We start from the raw sequence: 24002 nt of genomic DNA, 5'->3' as shown, positions 1-24002 counted from the left end.
AGCTGCGTCATTTGCCAATGACAATGATCAATGGCAATGGCAATGGCTCTCAGTGACTGCGTAGAGTCTAGATCTGAGTTTGAATTTAAATCTATGTCGGGACAAGAAGTGCCTGCGCGCCGAGATGGTTCCAGGTACGTGATCACCTTTGTCTGTCTAGAGGCTCCGAGTTCTTCAGATCGGCGTACTCGTCGCATCATTTAACTCGGTCCAGCTGTGTCCAAGTCAAGCACGTGCCGCGAACAGTCCAACTCCTCATAACGTCTTCCAGGCGGATCCTGACCATAGCCCACAAGCATCTCGTGAGCAGTGGATACGCCACCAGCATCCAAGAATGATCCAACAGCCACGCATCTGGAGGCAAAGATGGCTCTAGTAGAATGCGACAACTGCGGCCTTGCAGAACGGGTGTGTGCAGTCGGACTCGACAAAGCAACCCGCATGGTCGGGTTTCCTGTGACAACGCCCGAGGACGGGAATTCCCCACGAGTGTTTTGCGTGAGCAGGAAGACGTCAGTGGTGGTATCAATGAAGCAGGTTCGTATCTCAAGCAGCCATTATATTGCAACCACTAACAAGAGGAAGGTCAAAGTTTCGGGAAACTGCGAGCGTGTGATTACTGCCGGGGAGCTCTAGCAAGAAAGGCTCTTCGACCCCAGCGGCCAACTGACTCTCAAGAGTGGTCGCCGTAACGGTCGCCGCACAGGCAGCAACTGAGACCAGCGAGGCATTTGACGATTGGCAGACCAGCGCCGCATTCGCTCAGTGGTGTGCTAATACCAGCCAACGATGTACCTTTGACACTTCCTGCCTCCCTGTCGGTATTGTTGCTTGCGAAATGGTTGGCTCTCGATGATCGATAACAGCCACCCTCCAGTTTCATAAGAGGCACGGACCCTAAGGATCCGGCCAACAGCTGGCCTGAGTGGCCCGACCGATCGGGGAGGAGGAGCGTCCCCTCTTCCAACCCTTGGAGTACCCCGCCAAGCTTACATTTCATGACCAAGCCGTCGGAGTTGCCCACACCGAAGATAGGAGCCACGACTGCTGAGCAGAAGTACAAGTCTCGATCAATCCTAAAAACCCACCTTCGCTGGTTCTTTCCCAGTGTGAACCGGGTCTAAAACCACCCTCAACGGCGTTCACGATCATAAAAGGATGATTTACGAACTCCGCATTTATACCACGGTCCCTGGCCGCTTGCCAAACCTGCTCGCCAGATTCGAGAACCACACACTCAAGATCTGGGAGAAACACGGGATCAGGCAATTGGGGTTCTGGTATGTTATAGATCCATCCGACTCCGCCCACATTCCAAGCGAGAGGCTAGCGAGACTGAATGTTCTTGATTTCTCTGGAACCACAGCCCGCCCGGAGCTAACCAGCTAATATGTGTCCTAAACAGGACGACGCTGGTAGGCCCCGATTCCAACGACCTGACCTACATGCTGGCATGGGAGTCTCTGGCCGAACGCGAGCAGAAATGGAACGCCTTCCTCAATGATCCAGAGTGGATCAAAGCGAGGATCGAGAGCGAAAAGGATGGGGCCATCAGCGCGAAGATGTCGAACAGCTTTCTGGTGCCGACGAAGTTCTCTGCCAGTCAGTGATGATACGGCGTGAGATGCTCGGGAAGGATAGCACATTAGTGTGATATTGCTTTTTCTGGTAGTTCATAATCAGAAACGACGATCGAGATTATCGCCCTTCATATTCTCTTCAAGTTGTCTGATCTGAGACCAACTGTATGCAAGGATCGTGGCGAGTGCGAATACGAACAGAGTAGTTGCCCGACGATCGGTGAGACAGCTTTGATGAAGGGTCGAGATCAAGATCGAAACTACTACAAGTAAGTGACAGCCCCACTGAATGTGTTGGACTAGGCTGAGTTGCGGGGACTGTCAGGAGGCCTTCTTTACAAGTCAAATACTCACGCCTATTGTAGCTCCTTAGCGGCTCCGGCGGAACGCCGACGCTCTCACATTCCTTACAACTTTTGCAACACCATCAATTCACTGTTTCTAGTCATATATGACTATATTCTCGGGCTTCACAGGGAGGATTTCTCCTCAAAAATAGACAGCCTTCTCAACCAAGCTTTTGTAGCGACGGGCGGTCAGCGCACGTATCGTTTTGCCCCATATTTGAAAGACGACCGATGAGAGATTGAGCACCAACACTAGTATAGCGATGATGATGCTGGTGTTTCGAGCGCCGTTCTGGTTTATCCAGGGCTGGATGACGAAAGTTATGGCTCCACCGACCGCATTGCGCACAAAGTTGGTCAACTGGACCGTCTCGCCGGACAGCTCATTGTAGCAATCGAACGCGTAGGCCATCGATATCGGGGCGCCGGCATTCATGGCGAAGCCAATCAAGGCGAGCCCAATGCATGGCACAACCCAGTGAATCCCGTAGCTGGCTCCGACGCCGTACAAGAGGATCCCCGTGGCTGCGGTGAACGGCACGGGAAGGTACGCCCAGAGTCGATATTCGGGTTCCATGACCCCGTCGTTGCGTCGAGCGAGATGAGCGACGATCCAGTCGCTCAACGGCCCGCCCAGAATGGCTCCAAAAACCATGCCAATGATGATGGCGAAGTACATGAGGCCGAGGGCATTGGCCCCAAAGTTGTAGGGCGGAGCCGAGAAGAAGCCGGCCTGCGTCGTGACGACGATGCTAGTCATGAACGTCGCCAGGCTGAGCATGAGACTCGCCCACACCACGGCGGGAAAGAGCATCAGCCGGAAGGGGTTGAAAACCAGGGCCATGTACGAGAGCTTGATTCGCGTGTCTCGACGGAACAGGGTCATCCTCTGCAGGTACGTGGCGTTGGCATGGTCAGTTGAAATGCCGTTGTCATGGGGGTGCTGATGGTGCTGTGCGCTCGTCTCGCTCGGACTTGTCTCTCCCTCTTCCTCGCGAACGTATAGCGTTTCCTCTGCTCCGAACACCAGCAATATTGTGGCCACTCCCATGAAGATGAGCAAATACTTGAAACACCATTGCCAACCCTGCGCTTCGACAATGTAGCCCGCCGCTACGGGAGGAAGAAAATTACCTAAGAGGAGGACCAAACCTGTACGGAGTATGAATGGTCAGAAGAGGGAGCAGGCAGCCTTACAATAGTGTTCCCTGACGAACAAATTGCGACCATCGAAGAACTTACAATATATCCCAAGCCACGTCCCTCGTTGATGGAGGAACATAATGTCCACGATCGACGTCTCGTTGGTCGAATACGCTGGGCCTGAGCCAAATCCCGACAGGACCATGTATGCAAAGAATAGGCCGGTGTCCGTCATGGTCAGGCCAACTCCAACGCCCACGAGAACGAACGCCGAAGCCACGATGTACGGTACACGGCGGCCATACTTGAGGGCGTAGGGCTGGAAAAATAGACACCCGAACGCGCACATGAAGACCAGGAGGCCTTGACCGTTATTCAAGTCGACGTAGGTGGTGTCGAGGTCAACCACCCAGACAGCCCAGGCTGTACCTGTCCATGCAATTCTATGACCCTCAGCGGCCGCGGTCAGTCAATCTCGAAGAACACCACGTGGATGGTCCCTTGGGCACTTACGCCGCGTTGACGATGAAGCACCAGAAAAGGATGACAAACATATGCCAGTATTTGCGTCCTCGGGACCAGTTCTGGGACCAGCAGCCACACCGTTAGTGCCAGACCCACGCACTTCTAGCCCCTAATGAGGCCTGGGGATCGTAGTTCGTACCAGAGGATCGTTGGGATCAGCAGACGGCTGCGGCATCAGGACGAACCCGGATAGGTGGTGAGTTTCTGCCCGAAAAGAATGATAGGTGTCAGTTGTCTTCCAGTTCAAGAACAGATGACATGCCGGAGAAGAAAAGGAATAGATCTGACAATACCTCTGGTGAGTTTTCTAGTCCCAGGGACTTGGCAGTCGAGGTTCTGCATCACCGTCGCAGCCTCTTCTTCTGGCTCAGCTGCTGGAGTGGCTTGTTCGCAAACGATTTTCTCCATTTTGCTTTTGCATTCGACTCGGAGGGAGCCACAGCAATCCATCGTTCCTTGCTTCGCATAAGAGGTAGAGGCCAGGAACTTTGAGAAGGTTTTCGGAAGAACCATGTTATATACACATGGCCGACCCCTGAATGCCTTGACGCCGTCTTCCTGATAAGAGAGAAATCAAGGCCCTTTTGCTCGAGGAGACCATAGAGGCAAGTCGTATCCACATCAGTCTCCGTCCTCTTGCCAGCGCCAAATTCAGCCTGGCCTTGAAAGACTATCCACTGGCACGAAAGGATTCCCTCAAAGACAGATTCAGAAGCGCCCGTCCTGCAAAAATTGCTGATTCTGGCAATGTCAAAAACGTCAAGCGCCACTCATAGGCGTGGATATGATGACATCCCCGAATCTCAGTGCGTCGACTAGCGCATATCTCATCCTTTTAAAATTTCCTCTCTCGGTCGACTCACGCAGCACTCTCAAGTAAACTTTGGGCTAGTTGAAACTTTCGATCTGACATCGGACTGAGCCTGTATCACTGGCACGCGTTGGGGGTATGCGACCGGAGTCTCCACAGCACTCTATGCTTGACTTCTTGACGCGATGCTCGCTGATATGCTTGCTAGTTTGCGACGAGTGAAGCCCGACCGACAACATTTCTCTGACGCCTATTTAAAAAGGAACATTTTGCCCTTGAATCTTTGTTTCCCGTTCAGAGTTCGAGGAACCCATAATCAAGTGTGTCCGCGGGCAGTCTTTCCCCTTCTTTGCTATTCTCGCAACTAGCTCTCAAGCATACCATGCCGACATTACCCCCAGATTACGGGATCGATGAAAACCAACTTGACCAAAATGCCGACTACGCGTGGTCTCGCCCTGGGGGTCTGATCGAACGTCCAGGCCAGATGTCCGACGAACCGGAGGCATGGTTGTATTGCGATCGCTTTTCCTACAGTACGCATGAGAAGGTCTCCCTCAAGACGCACACTACGGCTTCGACGTATGAGATTGAAGTCATCAAGGACGGCTTAGAACCTCGCACAGTCTACTTGGAGCATGATCTGCCAGGCCGCCAGCACGCAACCCCGAAGGATGCATATGCCGTGGGTTGCGACTGGCCTGAGGCACTCTCTATCCAGCTTGACGAGTCATGGCAACCAGGATTTTACCTCGTCGTCATCCGTATCAAGACAAGTCGCGGCAGGCCGTTTGAGCGCGAGGGATTTTTCATCGTGAAACCCGGGGAGCAGCAGGCCTCCGAGGCAGACTTTTTGCTGATCCATGCCACGAGCACAATGCTGGCGTACAACGACTGGGGCGGAGCGAATCACTACCGGGGTATCGAAGACGGATACCAGAACGACATTCCCAGTCCACAATCTTCCACTCAGCGGCCCATTGCACGAGGAATGCTGCGAATACCCACGAACGCTCCGCGTGAATCAATTGGAGACGCAATCATCGGTCCAAACTGGACCCCGAGGTATGCCAGCCTCGAATATTCCTGGTACTTCCGCTACTCCAGACACTATGCCGATGCCGGTTGGGCGACGTATGAGCGCCCCTTTGTGGTGTGGGCGGAGAATCAAGGCTACAAGATTCATCACATCACGCAGTCCGACCTCCATTCCGACGCTCGGTGTCTCGAAGGGTACAAGTGTGCCGTCTCTGTTGGCCACGACGAATATTGGTCATGGGAGATGCGAGACCATATGGACTCCTTCACCGAGCAGGGCGGCTGCTTTGCCCGTTTTGGGGGTAATTTTTGCTGGCAGGTGAGATTCGACCAGAACATGCACACGCAAACTTGCTACAAGGACCCGACAGCCGATCCGGCCACGAAGACCAACCCGACTCGATGCAGCACAGGCTGGGACTTCCCGCCAGTGAACCGTCCGGCGGCGCAGACCGTCGGCCTGACGGGGTTTGGTGGCGTTTACACTCGCTTCGGTGTTGCCGCGCCCCGGTCATCCGGTGGCTTCCAGGTATACCGGCCAGCTCACTGGGCGCTGGAGGGAACTGAGCTCTTTTACGGCGACATGTTTGGCGCGCACCCGGTCAATATCTGCGGCTTCGAAGTCGACGGAGTCGACTACACGTTCCGCAAAGGACTACCCTATCCGACCGGCACCGACGGAGCATCACTGGATCTGGAAATCGTCGCCATGTGCCCCGCCGTCCATGGCGAAAGGGATCGATGGGGAGGTCGAGAGCCGATAGGAGGGCCGCTCAGAGAGGCGTAAGTCGCGTTCAAATCTCATTGCCAGCCATGTTCTCCCTCCACAAACCCTTCTCATTTTACTGACGGACCGCTGCATCTCTAGGCGAGGCCTATTCAAGGTGGTGTTTCCCGACGGCCCTCCAGAGTATCTGGTCGACCGTGAATACGGTAGCGGGATGGTGGCGAGCGTCGCTAAAGGTCAAGGGCAGATTTTCTGCGCTGGCACCGCGGAATGGGTGGTCGGGCTTATTAAAAAAGATTTCTTCACCCAGAAAATCACCACAAATGTCCTGGATCGATTTTCCGGCAGGCAATAATGCAGAATCCTTTTTTGCCCTTCCGCTCTCTGCGCTCCGTTCTGCCGCTGCAATTGTCCAAATAGTTCGCCGAGCGGACGAGATTGGGTGTCCTCTTCTCATCGCTTTGACTCGCCCTGACTCTGTGTCAGACATGGCTATATCCCCGGTGGAAGCATAGCAAAAGCTAAGTGGTGTTCTGTGGCAGCTGCCGTCATGATAAGAGTCCATAACGGGATAGAGGACTCCACGTCAATGTGCCACAGTCAATGCGCCACAGTCAATGCGTATTCATGCCGTCTTTTCGGCTAATCTGCTATCCTATTCGATGCAAGTCGCCTGTACGCATCCCACTTGTTCCGGGATGGATGAAAGAAGTTTGTCCAAGACGCGAACAGCTCGGGACCGCTCCCTATCAGCTGGTCGAGCCCTTAGCAGCGAATTAAACCTAGCCACATGAGCTTACACTTTTGCGCCGCTTGTGGTTCGCCTCGCCGGGGAGGCACTAACTGATCATCTTTGCCTGATAAGACTGCGATTAGCTGGCGCTTCTTTCCACCCCGAGAGTGATTCCAGCGGAGGTGCCCGTGCGACCGCGCCCGTCCCTCACAGACTACAAAGTCCACACGTCCCCGGCTCTCACTCTGTTTCAAACCCTCGCTGTTTCCAATAATGCTATCCGATTGACGTCTGCCGAGCGCTGTCTTTCTCTCCGACTCTATCAATGACATGCCGAACCGGCGATCACGTTCTGGGTGTTTGCGCTGCCGAAAAGTCAGCCGGAAATGTGACGAGGAGAAACCCACCTGCGGTCGGTGCGCAAGGCTCTCCGTCGCATGTGACTATCAACCTCGACTGATCTGGAGGAACGCGACAGCCTCGCGCTCGGAACACAGGGTCGCCGTGGTCCTCGAATCTGCGCCAAAGCGAACAAGCAGGCCACAGTCGAACCTTGGCTCAACGAGACCAGACGCTTGCACAGAGCAGACAGTAACCGACCTGGAAGGCGTTCGGGAAGAAGATGAGGAATCAGTCCTTCTTAATCGACATGAATCACGGACCCCTTCTCCTCTTCCCGCACCACCCCACAATGAGAACAGAGCTTCAAACGCCCCCTATCGCGCCGAAGCGAGTGGCTCATCCGGGTCTTTACCAGGTCCGGCGCCACCGAGTGTGAAGATCATCAACTTGCTTGGCTGGAAGTCGGTGAAGGGCATGAGTACCGACGACTTCGGAACTTTTCAGGAATGTGAGTGGTTACATGCACCAACGGCGGCTGCAGGGTGAAAGGGTTTGCCACTGATTCGGCGCCTTGGCCACATAGTCATCAGTCACGGACAACGAGGGCTTCATTTCTCGACCGAGCCCAACAATCCATTCATGGACGATTTGCTCCGCAAATGCCAGCGATCCGCGACAGTCACGGCGGCGGTGCTCTCGTTTCAAGCCAGCCAGAACGGCAATCATGGAAGCCTGGTCAAGTTTGATAAAGTGATCAACCGCTACCGTCAAGCTTTCTCCATCGATGATGTAGAATCCCTTACCGCCGCGGGCGGATTAATATGCTGCACCTCCGTAAGTACACTTCACTCTCCCCCACCTCTCCAGGCGGCACGAGAGAGCATTCTCTCATTGTTAACCGGAGCGAAACGTGCAGATGCATCTGGGTTACAGCTGGACATTCCATATCCCCAAAATGGTACGCCTCGGCCAGCACGCCGGCCTCACAATCAGACGTGTGGGCGAAAACGCATCCACCATGCTCGAAGCGATTGCGACCATTGACCTTGACGCATGGGTCATCGGGCGCCAGACCAAGACCAGCCACGTCTGGTATCGGTGGTGCATGGGCGGATCGGGCGTGGAGCCCATCAGCAATTTGCCGCGCTCGCTCCTCGATTTGATTGCGGCGGCATCTGCGGGCGTCGACTGTTCAAACGAAGTTATGCAATGGTCACCGTCAACGGGTTTGCTGGAAACGTCGTCGGTGGCGAAGCGCCATATCTGGCAAGCGTATGCTCTCGCGACCCGGCTGTTCCTCCACCAGAAGAAGATCGCCGTACTGGAGGGCGACACCGCAATTGCAGCTCTGACACACTGTTTGACGCAGCACATCACCAGCTTCAGGAGTGCTTCGGCTTTAAACCCAGCCTTCAATGCGAGGATGACCCTCTGGCCCCTGTTCGTTGCCGGCGAACACTTCGCCGACGACCTGACCAGATTCTTTATACGACGAGCGTTGGCCGACGCTGCGATGAATCAACATTCTCGGTCCGAGAACGCGGTGGGTACCATCCTGGAGGAAACGTGGGCCAGGAATGCTCGCGGCGACATGGTGACGACAGACATGGTGGCAAGAGAGCAAAATATCGAGGTTGGCATCTGGTAGGATTTTCAAAGATCTACAATTATCTTCTTTGAGAGTGTGACAGTCTCGACTGATGGCACTTGCATAAGCCTAAGAGACTACGCCTATAATCCAGGGAGACTGTTCCGTATGCGAACAGTGGACAAAGAGGGCCAGCCCCTCCAGGCGTTGCGATCCCATGGGGCTCTGGCCCTGCTCCCAAGACAGGGACGTTTCAACAACTCTGACTGCAGGACCGTACGTCTCTCAAAGAGAAGATGACGGTGGATGGGCGATCCTTGTCTTTGGATGTGCGCGGGGAACAACTCGGTTACTCTCCAATACTCCCAAAGCTCTCTTGCAGAGGGGGTATTCCGGCCTCGATCATGTTGACCAATGCCTTGTTGCAAGCGGCACCGTCTGAGCGCTTCGAAACATCGGAGCAATTAGACCATTGCTTTTTCCCGCCGAGTGCTCACACTCTTGTTGATCAAAGTTGCTTATTTTCATTCGTGGCTTCAACCTGAGTCTCGACGACATCTCCTACTTCCAGCAGAACAGCGGCGATTTCGATGCTTTCGACTGAAATGCTTTGACCCTCACGCATTGGAAGCGACTGAATGCTTACATTCTACGACGAATCCAGAGCGATGCCTTGATCGCATACTTGGTTGTCCAGCCCACTCTGGTGGAAGCAGGGCATCATCGAAGCGGACAGCCTATTCGAGTTCTTCCTTGTCGATCCTAGTATGTGTCCCTGCATGGAGACCTCACGCCTGAAGCAAGCCCGTTCCAGTCGACAATCCCGTCAATCAATGGCGCGACGACCCTTTCCAACCCCATCCAACCCCATGTTCTTGCGCCAGACTTAGACCCGTGTCTTACATGGAATGGAACGCGCGCCCCGTGACCGAACTGGCCAGTGGCTTGTTCTCCGTCGTCGTAGACGCCCGGACTGAGTTTGCTTCACAATGGGCCGTTTTCATCCGGCCAGCCGCGCAGCGTGTCCTCGTTCTGAACAAGCTGAATGAGCGGTTGCCCGTGTATACCAAGGGCCATCCGGTGAGTGGGTTGGTTGCCCAGAATGTGTGGGTGGTTACCGATGCCCAAGTTGCAGCGGGCGCGCTGAGCCTAGCGCAGCAGAACAATGTGCTTTCTTTCACGGACGGGCCGGCTGTGGGAGGACTGAAGATGTTTATGGCTCCGGGGCCCTTGGTAATTTCGGACTGGACGCTCACTTTGGCCGATGGGAGTGCCCCGGTGAACAGGCTCTGGCTGTTGATTCGGTATGTGATGAAGTAGGACAATTGCAGGCCTTTGCTGTCTGCGGCGTAATTTAATTCTCCTGCCCTGCCGAGCTTCAGCATGGCAGTGTCAAGTGTAAACCTCGTTAAGCGAGCCGCAAGTTGAATGTGTACGGTGCAGACTCAAATGGAAGCTGGGTCAGTCGAGGTGCCGGAGCCCAATATTCATAATTGAGTTGAAGGACACAACGCCACGAGACTCTTTTGTTTAATTCAAGGCTTGAATTCTATGCTGTGACATCTATTCTGTGAAATTCGTTCAGACTGTGAAATGTGGATCAGGAGACTTGTTCCGTGAAATCTGTTTGAAAAGCCCGTGCCGTGAGGCTTATTCTGTGAAGTCTGTTCTGTGAGAAAGTCCGAAATAGCTCCTCATGAAGCTGTCATACTCTTCGCTATCTTGAGTGATAAATGCCTGATCCAGTAAGATTGACCACTCGGGCTTACTTCACGGTCGAAATCGTAAGTCATCGTTCATAGCTCTTCTTCAACCCTCTACAGCCCCCCGAAGCTGTAACATTTGCTGCTTGAACTTGACCTGCGGCTCTTGTTTGATAGCAGCCTCGAGATCTGACAACAAAATTTCTTGGAGCTTCCGTATCCGCGAATCTTGGGCCAAAATGAAGGGGTGATGTGTGCTGACTTGACTGATGAGATGTTTCAAGATCAGAAACTCTTCCACTTGCCTCTTCAACCGTGGTGGTATGCTTGTGTCATCAGATTCATACTCGTCGTCACTATCATAACTCATGCTCTCTGTCCAACCTTTGCTCCACGCAACATTGGGGTTCTCTTGGTCGCCGCTCTCTAATGTGTTTGTAGGCCTGAAGTTCGTGGTGTTCAGCTTGTCTTCCAGCTGATCTAGTCTTTCGGCAATCTCCAAGAGGGACCTTGCGATCCCTGTATCATGCTTGAGTGTCTTCTTTTGCCTCAGCAGATCTGCTACCTCATTTCTTCTCGTGTCGACGTTGTCTCTGATCGCCTTGACTTCACGCTGAAACCCGAGCAGACCTAGTCTGATATCTTCAATCTTTTCCTCTCCGCCGGATAGGGTAGTTCCCAGAGAGAGAAAGTCCTGGTAGTTGTCGTTCACCAGATCCACCAACTCTTTGTTCAATGTGTTACTCAAATCACGAAGTTCGGTCTGGAGGTCCTCCAGTGTCTGAAAGCGATTGGACAAGCTCGCCAGAAATGTGGCCGCATTAAAGCCTGGCGCAAGGAAGGCTGCACGATCCAGAGGTTTTGGAAATGGTAGAGGCGCATCATCATCGACATCAGAGCCAGAATCTGAGCCGCCAAACTAGGTGAAGTGTTAGCATGCGCCGAGCCCAGGGTTGAGTTGAGTCTTGGGGGGCACACATAAAATCTACTGCTCATTGTGTTCTTTCCCTTTCACTCGTCCACATCACAACTTTCACCTTACGACGACAGCCATGGGGAACGTTCTGAGCCGTGTGTTCTGGTGGCTGCTGTTCATGGACTGCAACGATGAGGAGGCCACTTCACACGCCCAACAAGTGCCTGCATCGGCTTTAGACGCGTCTGGCGGAGATACCGGCAGATCTTCGGCAGCCGAAACACCATTTGCATCTAAGGGCGACGTGAACATTCTCACAACAATCAACAACTACCTCAACACTCCTCCCACGCACAACAAAGTCGAAATGGAAGCCGCTGCTCGTGCCGCTCAGGCGCTGGAGAATGGAGACTTCCATGGAGCTTTGAGTGCCTACACGCAAGCCCTCGTCGAACATCCTCTGTCGCCAGACTACCTCACCCAGAGATCCACTGCCTTTGCCCGTCTCAAACCTCCCCGCCATGACCTCGCCTTGAAGGATGCAGAGCTCGCCCTGGTTTCCGCCAAAAGCCGTGCTGTCAGAGAGAAAATCCAGGCTGCTCAGTTCAGAAGAATGATCACACTCTACAACCTTGGTCGCTACGCTGATGCCGCGTTTCTCGTTGAGAAATTGAAGCCTTTCATCCCAAAGGACAGCAAGCCAGGCAAGATGCAAGTGGACATGTGGGCAGCCAAATGTAACATCAAAATCAAAGCAAACCCAGACCAGACAGTCACAATCAAAGAATACCCAGAATTCCCATCTGGTCTACCGTCTCAGTCGGACATGATTGCAAAGTTCAAGGCTCAGTTGGATTCCGACGGAAACTATGTCTTTCCAGAAGATGTTGCCACTACTGCCACTCTACAACAAAACAACACCACAACGTCATCTATAGAAGCGTCAACCGACACCAAGAACACCACTGATCCTCAGACTTCAACTGCCACCTCGGCACCAGTTCCCAAGATCCGACATGAGTGGTACCAAAACAATCAAGCCGTCATGGTGACTCTCTACGCAAAAGGTGTTTCAAAGAGTGCGGCAGACATCGAGATCAACGCTGATTCAGTGTCCATCTCTTTCCCTCATCCTTCACACCCAAATTCGTCATTCAACTTCACTCTCGACCCGCTATTCGCACTTATTGACCCAGCTCAAAGTAGCGCAAATATCATGTCTACCAAGGTAGAATTGACCCTACACAAAGCACAAGCCGGTCAGAAGTGGAACAGCCTCGAAGGAACTAGCTCTCTTGTTGTTGCACCCGGAAAAGGCACTTCATCGTCATCAACCTCTACTGCAGCAGCCATCCAACCACCTCCTGTTGCTCAATCCGCTCCATCATACCCCACATCCTCTCGTACCGGTCCGAAAAACTGGGATAAGCTCGCGGACGACCTCCATGCGCAGTCCAAGGGCAAGAAGAAGGAGAAGACCACCGGCCCAGCCAGTGGCGATGAAGAAGAGGCGGACGTCGACTCCGACTATGACGGAGATGCCGTCGACGGCTTCTTCAAGAAGCTCTACGCCGGCGCCGACCCGGACACTCGTCGTGCCATGCAAAAGTCCTTCCTTGAGAGCCAGGGCACGGCTCTCAGCACCAACTGGTCCGAAGTTGGTAAAGGCAAGGTGGACGTCGTCAAGTCCAAGGACGACGAGTGAGTCGGGTCGGCACCAAAATGGTGCAAATTGATACCCCTGGGGCCCTTTTGCTTTTTATTGCGGGTGGCGTGTCGTGACTATTTTATGAGAAATGTGAGATGAGTATGAGTACGCCTTTGATGGCAAGAATGAAAATGAAAATTACAAAAGATCCGATCCAATCCATTGCATCTTGTAGTCCATTCCCACACCTTGTCCAGTGATATCGTGATTCAAAGATATGTCTCACGATCACCCTGTGCCCGTGTCATGCGAGAGCAATGACTACGACTATTGTGAAGGTGGTAGTCGCAGAAGTATTGGACCATACTCAACTCTATCATCGCTATGATGCGCACCACTCTCATCGAACGTGAGATGCGTATTGGCCAAGGAAGACAGCTCGTTACTGAACTGTATACCTATAACCTAAGTGTCTCCGGTACCATTGCACGAGGTAGCACATTCCATCTCCTGACCGTTTCACTTCCCAATGTTGATCTATGAATACATTCTGTACATGCCGGAACAAGAACTATCGACATCATGCAACACCCAATTCCTGAGGTGTAGGTGCGCCCGGGGATGGTCTATAAAATTCGCCGTTCAGCGAGAAGCCGGGCGTGTTTGTAGAGCTGAGAACCTAACAACAATTAGCAACAGAACGCTGCAGTCAGTCAATCGGTCGATGCAACTCACCACCTCAGAGACCTCCTTCACAATCTGATCACTCAAAGCATTTGCGTCCTTCCTAACCGCACTGACATATGCTTTCACATTATCTCTGAGCTGTTCTGGAGTGAAACTGAGTCTGCCCACTGCCATGCGAACAACGCCAGTTCTTTCTCTGTACATGCTACCGCCCAGCATGTTTCTGACCGCCGGACCTGGTTTGTCCACCACTGTACCCAGTTTTGCACTCGGCATCAAGCCTCGAGGACCCAGAATTCGGGGCAAACCCTCCTTGGCCAGCTTCGGGAGAGATGAGGTTACAGCGATGCATCGGTCGAAGTCGATTTTTCCTTCCTTTACACGTTGGAAGATCTCCTCCTCGCCCACAAATGCTGCGCCTGCTTCTCGGGCCTGTTTCGCGGCTGCGGAGTCGGGAGGGCAGATGACTGCCACTTTAATATCTTGTTTGACGGCATGAGGCAGTTTGATCTGGTTGCGAATAATCGGACCGTCCTTTTTCGTCCTCAGCTTGATGTGAATATCGTATTTCGACACGTCCGGATCGTGAGTAACTTCCATGGCCTTGATGTAGCTGAAATCTATTAGCTTCTGGCCAAACAAACGTCAAGTTTTCTCCCATACCGCATGGCCTCGCAGAGGGTAAACTGCTGTATGTCCTTCAGGTCATACTGCCGGAATGTCTGATGCCTCTTCTTTCTCTTCTTTGCTTTCGCTGCTGCCGCCTTGTCCTTGCCCGACCGAGGCGCAAACAGAACAGGAACTGAAGAGAAGGATCGGGTGGAGGTTTGAGGTAGAGACGTGAACGACGAGAGAAAGGTCGACGTTGTAGAGCGGCAGAGGCGCTTAGTAGCCGCTGCCAGACTCCGGGATGCCTCCATTTCTGTATGTGAGCGTGGGAAATGGAAATTCCAATTCCTTTCCGCTAGACATCAATACCAAAAGTCCGCAACTTTAGGAGCTCGAAAACGCCGGCGAGGCTGAGCTTGGCGAGTTTGCAGGATTTGGAAGGAGTTGGCAAGGCTGACTAAAGTTGGGTGGCCGATCATCTTCCCCACGTCTACTAGGGCTTTCCCTGCGCAGAAGTTTCGAGGTTTGAATAAAATGAGTCCTTGACCTTGTTCTTTCTCGCTCCACGAACCCTTTCAGCACTTCAGCACTGAACGCACGTCAACATGGCTACCAAAAATGCCCCCAAAGCGAAAAAGGCCCCAAAAGTTAAGCAGATGGAACTGCCAAACGCCGCTGCTGGTGTGGTGACAAGATTTCCCCCAGAGCCTTCAGGTTACCTGCACATTGGCCACTCGAAAGCCGCCCTCCTCAACGACTATTTCGCCCACATTCAGTACGAGGGAAAGCTCATCCTACGGTTTGACGACACGAACACTGAAAAGGAGAATGCCGAATTTCAAGATGCAATTCGAGAGGATGTCGCTTTGCTTGGAATCAAGCCCGACACAATCTCTTACACGAGCGATTACTTTGACCACATTGACGAGCAATGTGTGAAGATCATAAAAGCCGGCAAGGCATATGCAGATGATACCCCGGGCGACGTGATCAGTGCGATGAGACTGGCACGTGAGCCCAGCGCTAGAAGAGACGAGAGCATCGAGGATAACCTTGCAAGATATGAGGAGATGAAGAAGGGTACGGAGGAAGGGCGAAAATGGTGCATCAGAGCCAAAATTTCACACGCCAACGACAATGCTTCTCTGCGTGACCCTGTCATCTACCGATGCCCGAAGAACCAGACTCCTCACCACCGCACTGGTGACAAGTACAAGGCTTACCCCACCTATCAATTCGCCTGTCCTGTCGTCGACTCTCTCGAGGGCGTTACTCATGCTTTGAGAACTACCGAATACAACGATCAAGATGCGCAGTACAAATGGATTCTGAAGGCATTGGATTTGAGACCAGTCCATATCTGGACTTTCTCGAAGATCCAGTTTGTCCGTACTCTCATGTCCAAGCGAAAGCTGACAAAGCTTGTCAATGCTGGCGTCGTATCTGGCTGGGATGACCCTCGGTTCCCCACCGTCAGAGGCATCAGGAGACGTGGTATGACGGTCGAAGGTCTTCGAGACTTCATGGTTAGTCAAGGGCCCAGCAAGAACGTCGTCAACATGGATTGGCACACCATCTGGACCATGAACAAGAAAGTCATCGATCTCAAAGCTGGTCGATATACTGCCATCGACAAGGACTACGTGGTCTGCAAGGTCAAGGGTCTTCAGGAGGAGCCCTACTCCGAGGCCAAGCCAAAGCACGCCAAATATGACCTCGGTGAGAAGAAGGTCTGGTATAGCCAGAACGTCATTCTCGAGCAGGAGGATGCCAGGACTTTCGCTGAAGGAGAGGAGATTACGCTCATGAACTGGGGTAACGCGTATGTTCGCAACATCCAGTACGAGAAAACAGGCGACAAAGCTGATATCACGGACGGCGTCAACGCTCTTGGTAATGTTGCTTCGATGGAGCTTGAGCTACATCTGGAGGGCGATTTCAAGACCACGAAAAAGAAGGTAACCTGGCTGTCCAAGGATCAAGAGCTGTGCCCGGTTGAGCTAGTCGATTTTGATCACCTGCTGTCGAAGGACAAGCTGACCGAAGAGGAGGAGGAGCACTGGGAGGACTTTTTGACGCCAAAGAGCGAGTTCAAATCCTACGCCGAAGCTGATTGCAATGTATGGGATGTCAAAGTGGACGACTTTATCCAATTCGACAGAAAAGGTTACTTCAGATGTGACCAGGCCGCGACGAAAGATTCTCCTGGTGTTTTCTTCAAGATCCCAACAGGGAAATAGAGAGTCGGCAGGGATTCGAAGTTTGGACAGCACGAATGGCACGTCAGGTAAAAGTGGAAAGAATTTTGCGTTCTGAAATCGAGATCGGGTCAACAGGTCTGCGAGACATGATCATGGTTACGAGAGACATATAGATAGATGGAAAGAAAGAAACAAAAGAAGTCAGGACAGCGGCATCGCGACGTCTTCAGCGCCCAATGAAATGCTTCACGGACAACCCCTTGATCCATCGGAGTTTGCCGTCAATCTCGGCCGTGTCTCTGCATTACGATGTTGATATGCAACTCCATTTCTTGCACGGTGAATGCGTCGTCAACTCCAGTGTTGTCAAACCTACGCTGGTAATTAGGTTTAAGTATCCTGAGACCCAATCCGCAGTGGCGTTTACAAAAGTGCGTTGCAGCAGCATCCAGATTCTGCCCACGATATTGACAGACAAAAACATTGCCTGCGCTATGTATTGATACATACCGACTTATCCGAGAACCTGGGAGAGCCATCATCTGGGATTGTTGCCATGGGTGAAATAGGCAATGAAAGCATGGATTTCGACGTGGTCATCAGGAATGCCACTGTTGTGAGTATTTGTGCAACACTTTCCACTGGCGGTGTTGACCACTCCCTATCCAGGTGACAGCGTCCGAGATCCTGCAGCCCGGGCTCTCGATCGGTATCAAGGACGGCATCATTGTTGCTATAGCTCTCTTCCTCCCAGTTGGAGCATCAACTAGAGTCATCGACGCAGAGGGAGCCTATGTGACTCCAGGCGGCGTGGACTCGCATGTGCACTTACATCAGGACAACGCTCCGACCGGCGACAAGTGGCTGACTGGATCTCGCTCTGCTCTGGCTGGTGGCAACACCACCATACTCGCCTTCGCAACGCAGTCGAGGACGCAGGAGTCATTGTTCCCGGTGGTGAAAGAGTATCACGATCGCGCAGATGGCCAGTCCTATATCGATTATGGGTTCCATCTTATCCTGACGAAGCCAACCGAGAAGATTCTACAGGAGGAGCTGAAAGCCATGGTCGACCAGGAAGGAATCACGAGCGTCAAGCTCTACATGACCTATCCGGCCATGAAACTCGGGGATGGCGACATGCTCGAGATCATGATGCAAGCGAGAGCATTGGGTGTGACGACGATGATTCATGCTGAAAACAGCGACATGATTGATATGTATGTACCGTCTCCCTCGCGAGAGCCCTTTGGCCCCTTTCGGAACACCGCTCTCGGGGAATCGATCATTGACATATCTTATCCCCTTGATATTTTTGCCTAATTAGCAGAGTCAAAGGAACCCACTGACCTTTTCAAAAGGATAACGACCCGACTCCTCCGCAGCTCTCGAACACTTCCTAAATATCACGCAATCGCCCGTCCACAGATTGCAGAGTCCGAAGCGACCAACCGCGCGATTTCTCTCTCAACCCTGACCTCTGCACCGATCCTGATTGTCCACATGTCTTCCCCCGTTGCCATCTCGCACGCGCGCAAGGCCCAATCGAAATCTCTGCTCCCCGTGCACGCGGAAACGTGTCCTCATTACTTGTATCTCCTCTCCTCAAAACTCGCAGCTACGTCCGTTCCAGCTGCCCTCTCAGCAGACCCTCATCACTCCCACGACCACGACCACGACCACGAGGAAGAAGTCCACGACGAATGGGCCGGGGCCCGGCACGTGTGCGCGCCGCCACTCCGACACACCCCCGCGGACCTCCAAACGATCTGGGACGCGATACTGAACGGCACCATCACGACCATCTCCTCCGACCACGCTCCGACTCTGTACAACTCGCCCGGCGGGAAACGCAAGCCCCTGATCGACGCCGCGGCATCTCAAAGCGTGCCTACGTTCGCTCAGATCCCGAACGGCCTTCCGGGCCTGGAGACACGGCTTCCGCTGCTCTTCGACGCCGCCACAAACGTCAACGCGCCCCGGTCGCGGCGCCTCTCTCTGCCCAAGTTCGTCGAACTGACGTCCACGAACCCGGCGCGTCTGTACGGCCTGGCCGGCCGCAAGGGCAGCATCGCGCCGGGCTTCGACGCCGACATCACCATCTGGTATCCTCCCGGACACAAAGACGTCGCGGGGGGGATAACCATCACCAACGACATGTTGCACCACAGCATAGACTACACGCCCTTCGAAGGGATGAGCGTGTGCAATTGGCCGCGCTACACCGTCTTGCGAGGCGAGCTCAAGTGGGACCGTGACGTCGAGCTACGGGAAGGCCACGGACGCGGCGTGCTGGGTGCCCCGACCGACGGTGCGTATCTCAAGCGTGGCAAGGGGGAGGTGCTCGTCGGACGCACGGGTCAGCTGCCGCCGGGGATGAGGGATGGCGAGAGGGACGAATGGGCTGCGTGGACGACACATGCCCAGGTAACTTAGATACCTTGGGAGCCACGGGTAGGCTATTGTATCGAGAGCAGAGCCCAGAAGAACATGGTGCACACCACATAGGTATCTACACATCGCGTAGTCACTCCGACGACTTTGACTCTACCGAACATGCGGATGAAAAATCTCAAGAAAGAGCAAAGCATGGTGTATTGTTCTATCGTACGAGGTACGACCGCCGCGCCCCGGTAAGGCTGGACGCCCTCGAATGTCCATTGCTTGCGCCACGCAGATTGAATCGTCCAGGGCGAAAAAAGCCTGGCGCGTCGTCATCTATCAGAAGTGTGAAGATTAACTACAGGGAACCACCAACGTTGGGCCGGTGAAAATCGAGATCTCCACCACAATGAACTGAGATCCCTCCCTGTCTGTTCAGACGAGAGCAAACGCTTCGTTGCCATAGAATAGCCCCTTTCTTCATATCATAGGAGAGATCCGTTTGGCCTGAGAGTAGAGTAGAGTCGCAGGCCGAAAGACCGAAAGAAGCCCGTTTATCCCCCATGGTCCCGGAACGCCCAGCAATGCTTCGCTAAATTCCCTTGTGACAAAAATTGTTCGGTCGTCGTCTCGATAGAAAGATCCAGGTAATACCGACTCCTCCTCTCACGTGTGGATCAAAATCTTGGTTCGTGACATGACCCTTCAAAAACGCCGCTCATGCTTGGAGGAAAGAAAAAGAGCCCTATGTTGTCAAGAGTACGCCCGAGTGCCATGATTGTCCCGTTTTTCTTTTCTCTTGTTTGGTGGTTCTCACGAAACAACCATTCTAATCGCTTTCAGGCATGCGCATCCAGGCATCGATTGCGGTCGAAAAGGCCGCGAAGCCCGCACACCCGAACAGCGCCGCCTGCGGACCGGCCTTGTACGCCAGCCCTGCGCCAGTAATGCAGCCTGCCATGGCCGAGTTCTGCAGGTCCGACTTTGCCCTGAAGCTCTCGATGCCGCACTCGACACCCGAGTAGATGCCGCCAATAAGGGCAAAGTTCTTGGCCGACGACCAGGACTTTGCGCCCATGTCCTTCAAGCCGCGCTTCAGCTGTTCTCGCACGGGTAGCGACGTGATTTGCTGTCCTTGTGGTGAAAGGGGAGTATCGTAGGCCATCTAAAACCGTTGCTCGCGAGTCAGCGCCATTCGCTTAATAAGGCTGTAAAAATTACAAGAGGCACAGATAGAGAGGAGACCGAGCGAGCGAGAGAGAGAGAGAGAGAGAGAGAGAGAGAGAGCGCAAAGCACTCCTTTCTCATCAAACGCCAAAGTACAATTTGTATCAAAGAAAAATCTGCAGAACTTACACTTGACATGAAAAGACCAAACGCTCCTCCTAATGCGCCACCCATTGCACCCGAAATGATCGACTTGGCCACGCAGCTCTCAGACCCGCGTTGGAATCTCTTGACCCATATCAGTTCTTCCTCGCTCATTCCGTTGGCAGCACCACCTGCGCCTGCACCGCCTGCGCCCGGCGCACCGTACATTCCAGGAAACGCCATCGTGATCGCTGCGTGAGGTGCGAGGACGAGGGCGAGAGATATCGGACGGATCGCGGACGAGAAAGATGGCAAGGATGGCCGCTCACAGTCGCGATGAACGCAAGGCCACGTCCCAAGGGAGAAAGGAGAGGGAAAGCAATTCGCTTTTTATTTGGTACAGATGAGATCAAAAAAGATCGGTATTTTGAGGCTGCAAGGAAACATGTCGGCGGGCAGCGGCGAGAAATGGATGAGGCACTTTACAGACGGCCCTGATTGGCGGAACGTGGAGTACGAATGCAAATGGACCTTTTCAGCCTCGTCGACATTTATTAGAATTGACGAGGCTGTCCTTACCAGCTTCATTGGCGACATGTTGCCTAGGTACGGATGTATGCAGAGTAGTTCCTCGCAGACATATGTATAGCGATTCAAGTGTGCTTGTCGCCAGCTTCAAAACGACAACCAAGAGAAGTATTATGGAAATTCCAGCAAGGCTACGACGTTCACAGATGTTTCACGCCATGTTCCTCTCTTATCACTTCAAAAGGTTGTTCTTCTTGCTCACTACCTCTTATCTTTGTAGACATCGAACGCAGATCATTGATTTAGCTGCGTATTCTTTACGTGCCTGCACTTCTCATGCGCTTTGTCACTATCGTCCTTCCAAGAGCCATCTTGGGCCGACGCCCTGCGGCGTTCCTGAATATGGACGATACTGAGCGGTACAGCGTTAGTGACAGGTATCTGGGTCGGCTCGCCGAGCTCAAACAAAGAACCCTACCTCCCTTTCTTGCCCATTCCTTATACGCATCGCTGAACCCCCTCGGATGGCAGGGGAATGCTCTTTGGAACAGTCCAAATCTCCTTTCATGGGAGATCTTGTGCTCACGCGACCATGGCGCCTCATGTGTCATAGGAAATGGTACACCGGAGCCATTATCAAAATCATTTGACTTTGCTCATGACTGTGTCGGCTCCCCTCTCCACATATGTCGAGGCAGCCGTCTGTTTAACCGCAGTAATCATGCTTCGATCCCAGTCGTCCCTGGTCTTGAGGACACCTTCAACCCAACTCAACTGCAGATCCCAGTAATCTCGCTTGAAGTCTGCAAACACTCCCACAACTTCCATCTTATCGGCTTCGAGCAACTGGACTGTGTAATTCACAGCTTTCCATTTGGGCTTGATCGTCTCATTGAAACTGTCGGGGAATTTTTCGAAGAATGCGAAGGCTGCAAGGACGTCGTCCCTGAATTTGGCGGGGAACGGCTCGCCTCGCCTGAATTTGACTCCTTTGTTGGATTTTATGCAGGTCAAATAGTTGACTAGCAATGCGTCCGACAGCTCTTCAATCATGATATCCAGCAGCGACGGATGTAGTACAGAGCTATAATCTCCAATGTAATCGTCGAATGTAGTAGTAATTCGCTGCATTGCTGTTTGTTCGTACCATTTCCCTGGTACAAAGAGCTCTGTCAGGATTGTCCGGAAATCGACACGGAAGATGAGCTGCACGAAGCGCGAAATACAGTGAGTGGCCAAATCGACGTAGCCGTCTCGCAGGGAGTCCATCTCGCTTGTCCCATTTGTCGACAAGAACTTGGCCGAGGGCGGAGTAGGCAACTTGACGAAATCTTCTCGGAAACGCGTTAGATATCCCTTTTGCGCGGTTGGATCATCTATCACATCGCCAGCAGCATCGTCGACACATGCAATCTGGTCATTGGCAATAGCAAGGAGCCAGTCCTGCAATTGCTGCAACGTCTCAAGTTGCTCCGAGGTGGGATTCTTGTACCTTTCCACCTCTTCGTCCACCAGCCGTTCCCATTGCTGCTGTCTCGATTTCAGAGCGCTGAACATGGCGCTCATAACGCCTTCGACCACATCTTCTCGTTCAGAATCACCAGCGGCCTCTGCTTGCTCATGCAACATGCGCCACATGTCAGGCAGTGTCTTGGTTCTGAAGTGGCCATCCGGATCTGTCTCGATTGCATCCGTAGCTCTGGATTTGAAGTTCTTCATATCAGTAACATACATCCTGTCAATCCAGGAATTGAGAGCTTTCGTTATGATATTTCTGTAGTCGCGGATAAGGTCCCCTTCGCGGGAGTCGAGTACATGTGGCTTGAGTTGCGACTGCGAAACTCCGAGTTTGTTCATTTTCTGGTAGTACACATCGATGTAATGAACGATGGCCAGCATTTGTGGTGGCCTCAAATCCTCCGCATCAACGTACTCAAGTAGAAAGTCATGCATTTGTTGGTGGTAAATGTTCACGAATGTTTCAAAAATCTTCCACTTCTTCGGGAAGAGGTTCTGCATTCCTTGTTTGCAGACAAATATATCGTTGAAGAACCACTTGGTTGCCTTGTCGAGTCGAGATGGATCCTCCTGAAAGCTCTGTCTTGTCGTTTCGAATTGGCCCTCGGCATACATCTTAATTGAAGACAAAAACTTATCCTTGTAGCCACGAATCGACTTCGGCCCGATGGTGAATGATGTGAATTTGCTGGCTAGATCCTGGTGATCTTTCTGCGCATCCTGCAATGCCCGTACACGCGCGTCATTCTTCTCCTCCGAGGCAATCACAATGGCAAGCCGAACGATGAGGCCATGATTATCTTGCTTGGTCAACTCGATCAAGTTCATACAAATAGCCCCAATGTGGCCGTCAAACATATCTATGATGTCGTCAAGCTGCTGAAACCAATCGAGCAACGTCTGTTCAAGACTTGAATCCTTGCTTCGTCGGATCTGATCCAACGCTTCATCCCGAAAGTCGCGCAATTGTGTCAGGCGAAGGTGCGCTTCCAGAAGGTTGGGCTGGTTGTACTGGTCATTTTCATCCTCTTCCAGGAGAGCTCGAAGAATAGAGCAGTCTCGCTCAAAGTTGTCAAGCCCAGCCTGCATGGCTCGCGTGGCCTCGAAATTGCGATGGACTCGAGCCAGGTAATCCAACTGAGGGAAGTTCTTCCGGATCGCTTGCGCCTGTTCGCACAAATCATGTACAGTCTTCATTTCCTCTTTGATCTGCCCAACGAGTTTCTGCCCTTCTGCCAAAGTCGACATGCCATTTTGCGTGGAATCCAAGTGATCTTTAAGTCCTTCTCGTAATCTGGCGTCCACATCACCTTTCTTGCGATTGATTTCTCCTTTGATACTCGTGATCTTCTCGAGATCTTCTGGGGTACGTAGGGCATCTTGGATTCGGGGCATGCCGGTAAGGGCAGTGGCATTGGTCCTCACTGCCATGGCTGCGGTACAAGGGGTGGAAGTAGGGGTCGGATATATAATGGCCGCTTATGGCCTATTGTGTCAGCGCATCACTCTGGAGAGTGTCCCATAATCCCTCGGTCGAGAGACGGTCGAGAGATATGACTAAACAGAGCGTGTGTGATACCAGAGATCAGAAGCGCTCATACAAGGGCAGTGTCGCAGTAGTCAAACTACCTGTTGATGTATGGAACACGGAGTCTCCGGCGTATC

General features: G+C 52.8%; 12 protein-coding genes across 12 annotated transcripts; 7 read left to right on the top strand and 5 right to left on the bottom strand.

Moving 5' to 3' along the window:
* Positions 1-1158: 1158 nt before the first annotated feature.
* Positions 1159-1610, top strand: PV08_02525 (uncharacterized protein; the record flags this gene model as incomplete). The annotated part of the gene is made up of 2 exons (XM_016376883.1): positions 1159-1280; positions 1406-1610. 2 exons carry the CDS (start codon positions 1159-1161, stop codon positions 1608-1610), a joined length of 327 nt encoding a protein of 108 aa, XP_016238453.1.
* Positions 1611-2069: 459 nt separating this feature from the next.
* PV08_02524 (uncharacterized protein) lies at positions 2070-3770 on the bottom strand (the record flags this gene model as incomplete). The annotated part of the gene is made up of 4 exons (XM_016376882.1): positions 2070-3079; positions 3170-3513; positions 3584-3654; positions 3735-3770. The coding sequence occupies 4 exons, from the start codon at positions 3768-3770 to the stop codon at positions 2070-2072; spliced, it is 1461 nt and encodes a 486-aa protein (XP_016238452.1).
* A 1018-nt stretch (positions 3771-4788) lies between these two features.
* Positions 4789-6526, top strand: PV08_02523 (uncharacterized protein; the record flags this gene model as incomplete). Its single annotated transcript, XM_016376881.1, has 2 exons — positions 4789-6227; positions 6313-6526. 2 exons carry the CDS (start codon positions 4789-4791, stop codon positions 6524-6526), a joined length of 1653 nt encoding a protein of 550 aa, XP_016238451.1.
* Positions 6527-7234: 708 nt separating this feature from the next.
* PV08_02522 (uncharacterized protein) lies at positions 7235-8894 on the top strand (the record flags this gene model as incomplete). Its single annotated transcript, XM_016376880.1, has 3 exons — positions 7235-7754; positions 7830-8080; positions 8163-8894. The coding sequence occupies 3 exons, from the start codon at positions 7235-7237 to the stop codon at positions 8892-8894; spliced, it is 1503 nt and encodes a 500-aa protein (XP_016238450.1).
* Positions 8895-9737: 843 nt separating this feature from the next.
* PV08_02521 (uncharacterized protein) lies at positions 9738-10154 on the top strand (the record flags this gene model as incomplete). The annotated part of the gene is made up of 1 exon (XM_016376879.1): positions 9738-10154. One exon carries the CDS (start codon positions 9738-9740, stop codon positions 10152-10154), a length of 417 nt encoding a protein of 138 aa, XP_016238449.1.
* Positions 10155-10643: 489 nt separating this feature from the next.
* Positions 10644-11533, bottom strand: PV08_02520 (uncharacterized protein; the record flags this gene model as incomplete). Its single annotated transcript, XM_016376878.1, has 2 exons — positions 10644-11456; positions 11516-11533. The coding sequence occupies 2 exons, from the start codon at positions 11531-11533 to the stop codon at positions 10644-10646; spliced, it is 831 nt and encodes a 276-aa protein (XP_016238448.1).
* A 98-nt stretch (positions 11534-11631) lies between these two features.
* PV08_02519 (uncharacterized protein) lies at positions 11632-13158 on the top strand (the record flags this gene model as incomplete). The annotated part of the gene is made up of 1 exon (XM_016376877.1): positions 11632-13158. The coding sequence occupies one exon, from the start codon at positions 11632-11634 to the stop codon at positions 13156-13158; it is 1527 nt and encodes a 508-aa protein (XP_016238447.1).
* Positions 13159-13681: 523 nt separating this feature from the next.
* Positions 13682-14708, bottom strand: PV08_02518 (ribosomal protein L1; the record flags this gene model as incomplete). Its single annotated transcript, XM_016376876.1, has 3 exons — positions 13682-13780; positions 13837-14401; positions 14452-14708. The coding sequence occupies 3 exons, from the start codon at positions 14706-14708 to the stop codon at positions 13682-13684; spliced, it is 921 nt and encodes a 306-aa protein (XP_016238446.1).
* Positions 14709-15002: 294 nt separating this feature from the next.
* Positions 15003-16637, top strand: PV08_02517 (glutamate-tRNA ligase; the record flags this gene model as incomplete). Its single annotated transcript, XM_016376875.1, has 1 exon — positions 15003-16637. One exon carries the CDS (start codon positions 15003-15005, stop codon positions 16635-16637), a length of 1635 nt encoding a protein of 544 aa, XP_016238445.1.
* A 517-nt stretch (positions 16638-17154) lies between these two features.
* Positions 17155-19034, top strand: PV08_02516 (uncharacterized protein; the record flags this gene model as incomplete). Its single annotated transcript, XM_016376874.1, has 3 exons — positions 17155-17214; positions 17268-17818; positions 17960-19034. The coding sequence occupies 3 exons, from the start codon at positions 17155-17157 to the stop codon at positions 19032-19034; spliced, it is 1686 nt and encodes a 561-aa protein (XP_016238444.1).
* A 775-nt stretch (positions 19035-19809) lies between these two features.
* On the bottom strand, positions 19810-20534 carry PV08_02515 (uncharacterized protein; the record flags this gene model as incomplete). Its single annotated transcript, XM_016376873.1, has 2 exons — positions 19810-20145; positions 20337-20534. The coding sequence occupies 2 exons, from the start codon at positions 20532-20534 to the stop codon at positions 19810-19812; spliced, it is 534 nt and encodes a 177-aa protein (XP_016238443.1).
* Positions 20535-21461: 927 nt separating this feature from the next.
* Positions 21462-23768, bottom strand: PV08_02514 (uncharacterized protein; the record flags this gene model as incomplete). Its single annotated transcript, XM_016376872.1, has 1 exon — positions 21462-23768. One exon carries the CDS (start codon positions 23766-23768, stop codon positions 21462-21464), a length of 2307 nt encoding a protein of 768 aa, XP_016238442.1.
* Between the last annotated feature and the right edge of the window lie 234 nt (positions 23769-24002).

The sequence above is a fragment of the Exophiala spinifera genome (assembly GCF_000836115.1).
Source record: "Exophiala spinifera strain CBS 89968 unplaced genomic scaffold supercont1.2, whole genome shotgun sequence".
In the NCBI taxonomy this organism is placed as follows: Eukaryota; Fungi; Ascomycota; class Eurotiomycetes; order Chaetothyriales; family Herpotrichiellaceae; genus Exophiala; species Exophiala spinifera.
This window is presented reverse-complemented; position numbering and strand designations above follow the sequence as displayed.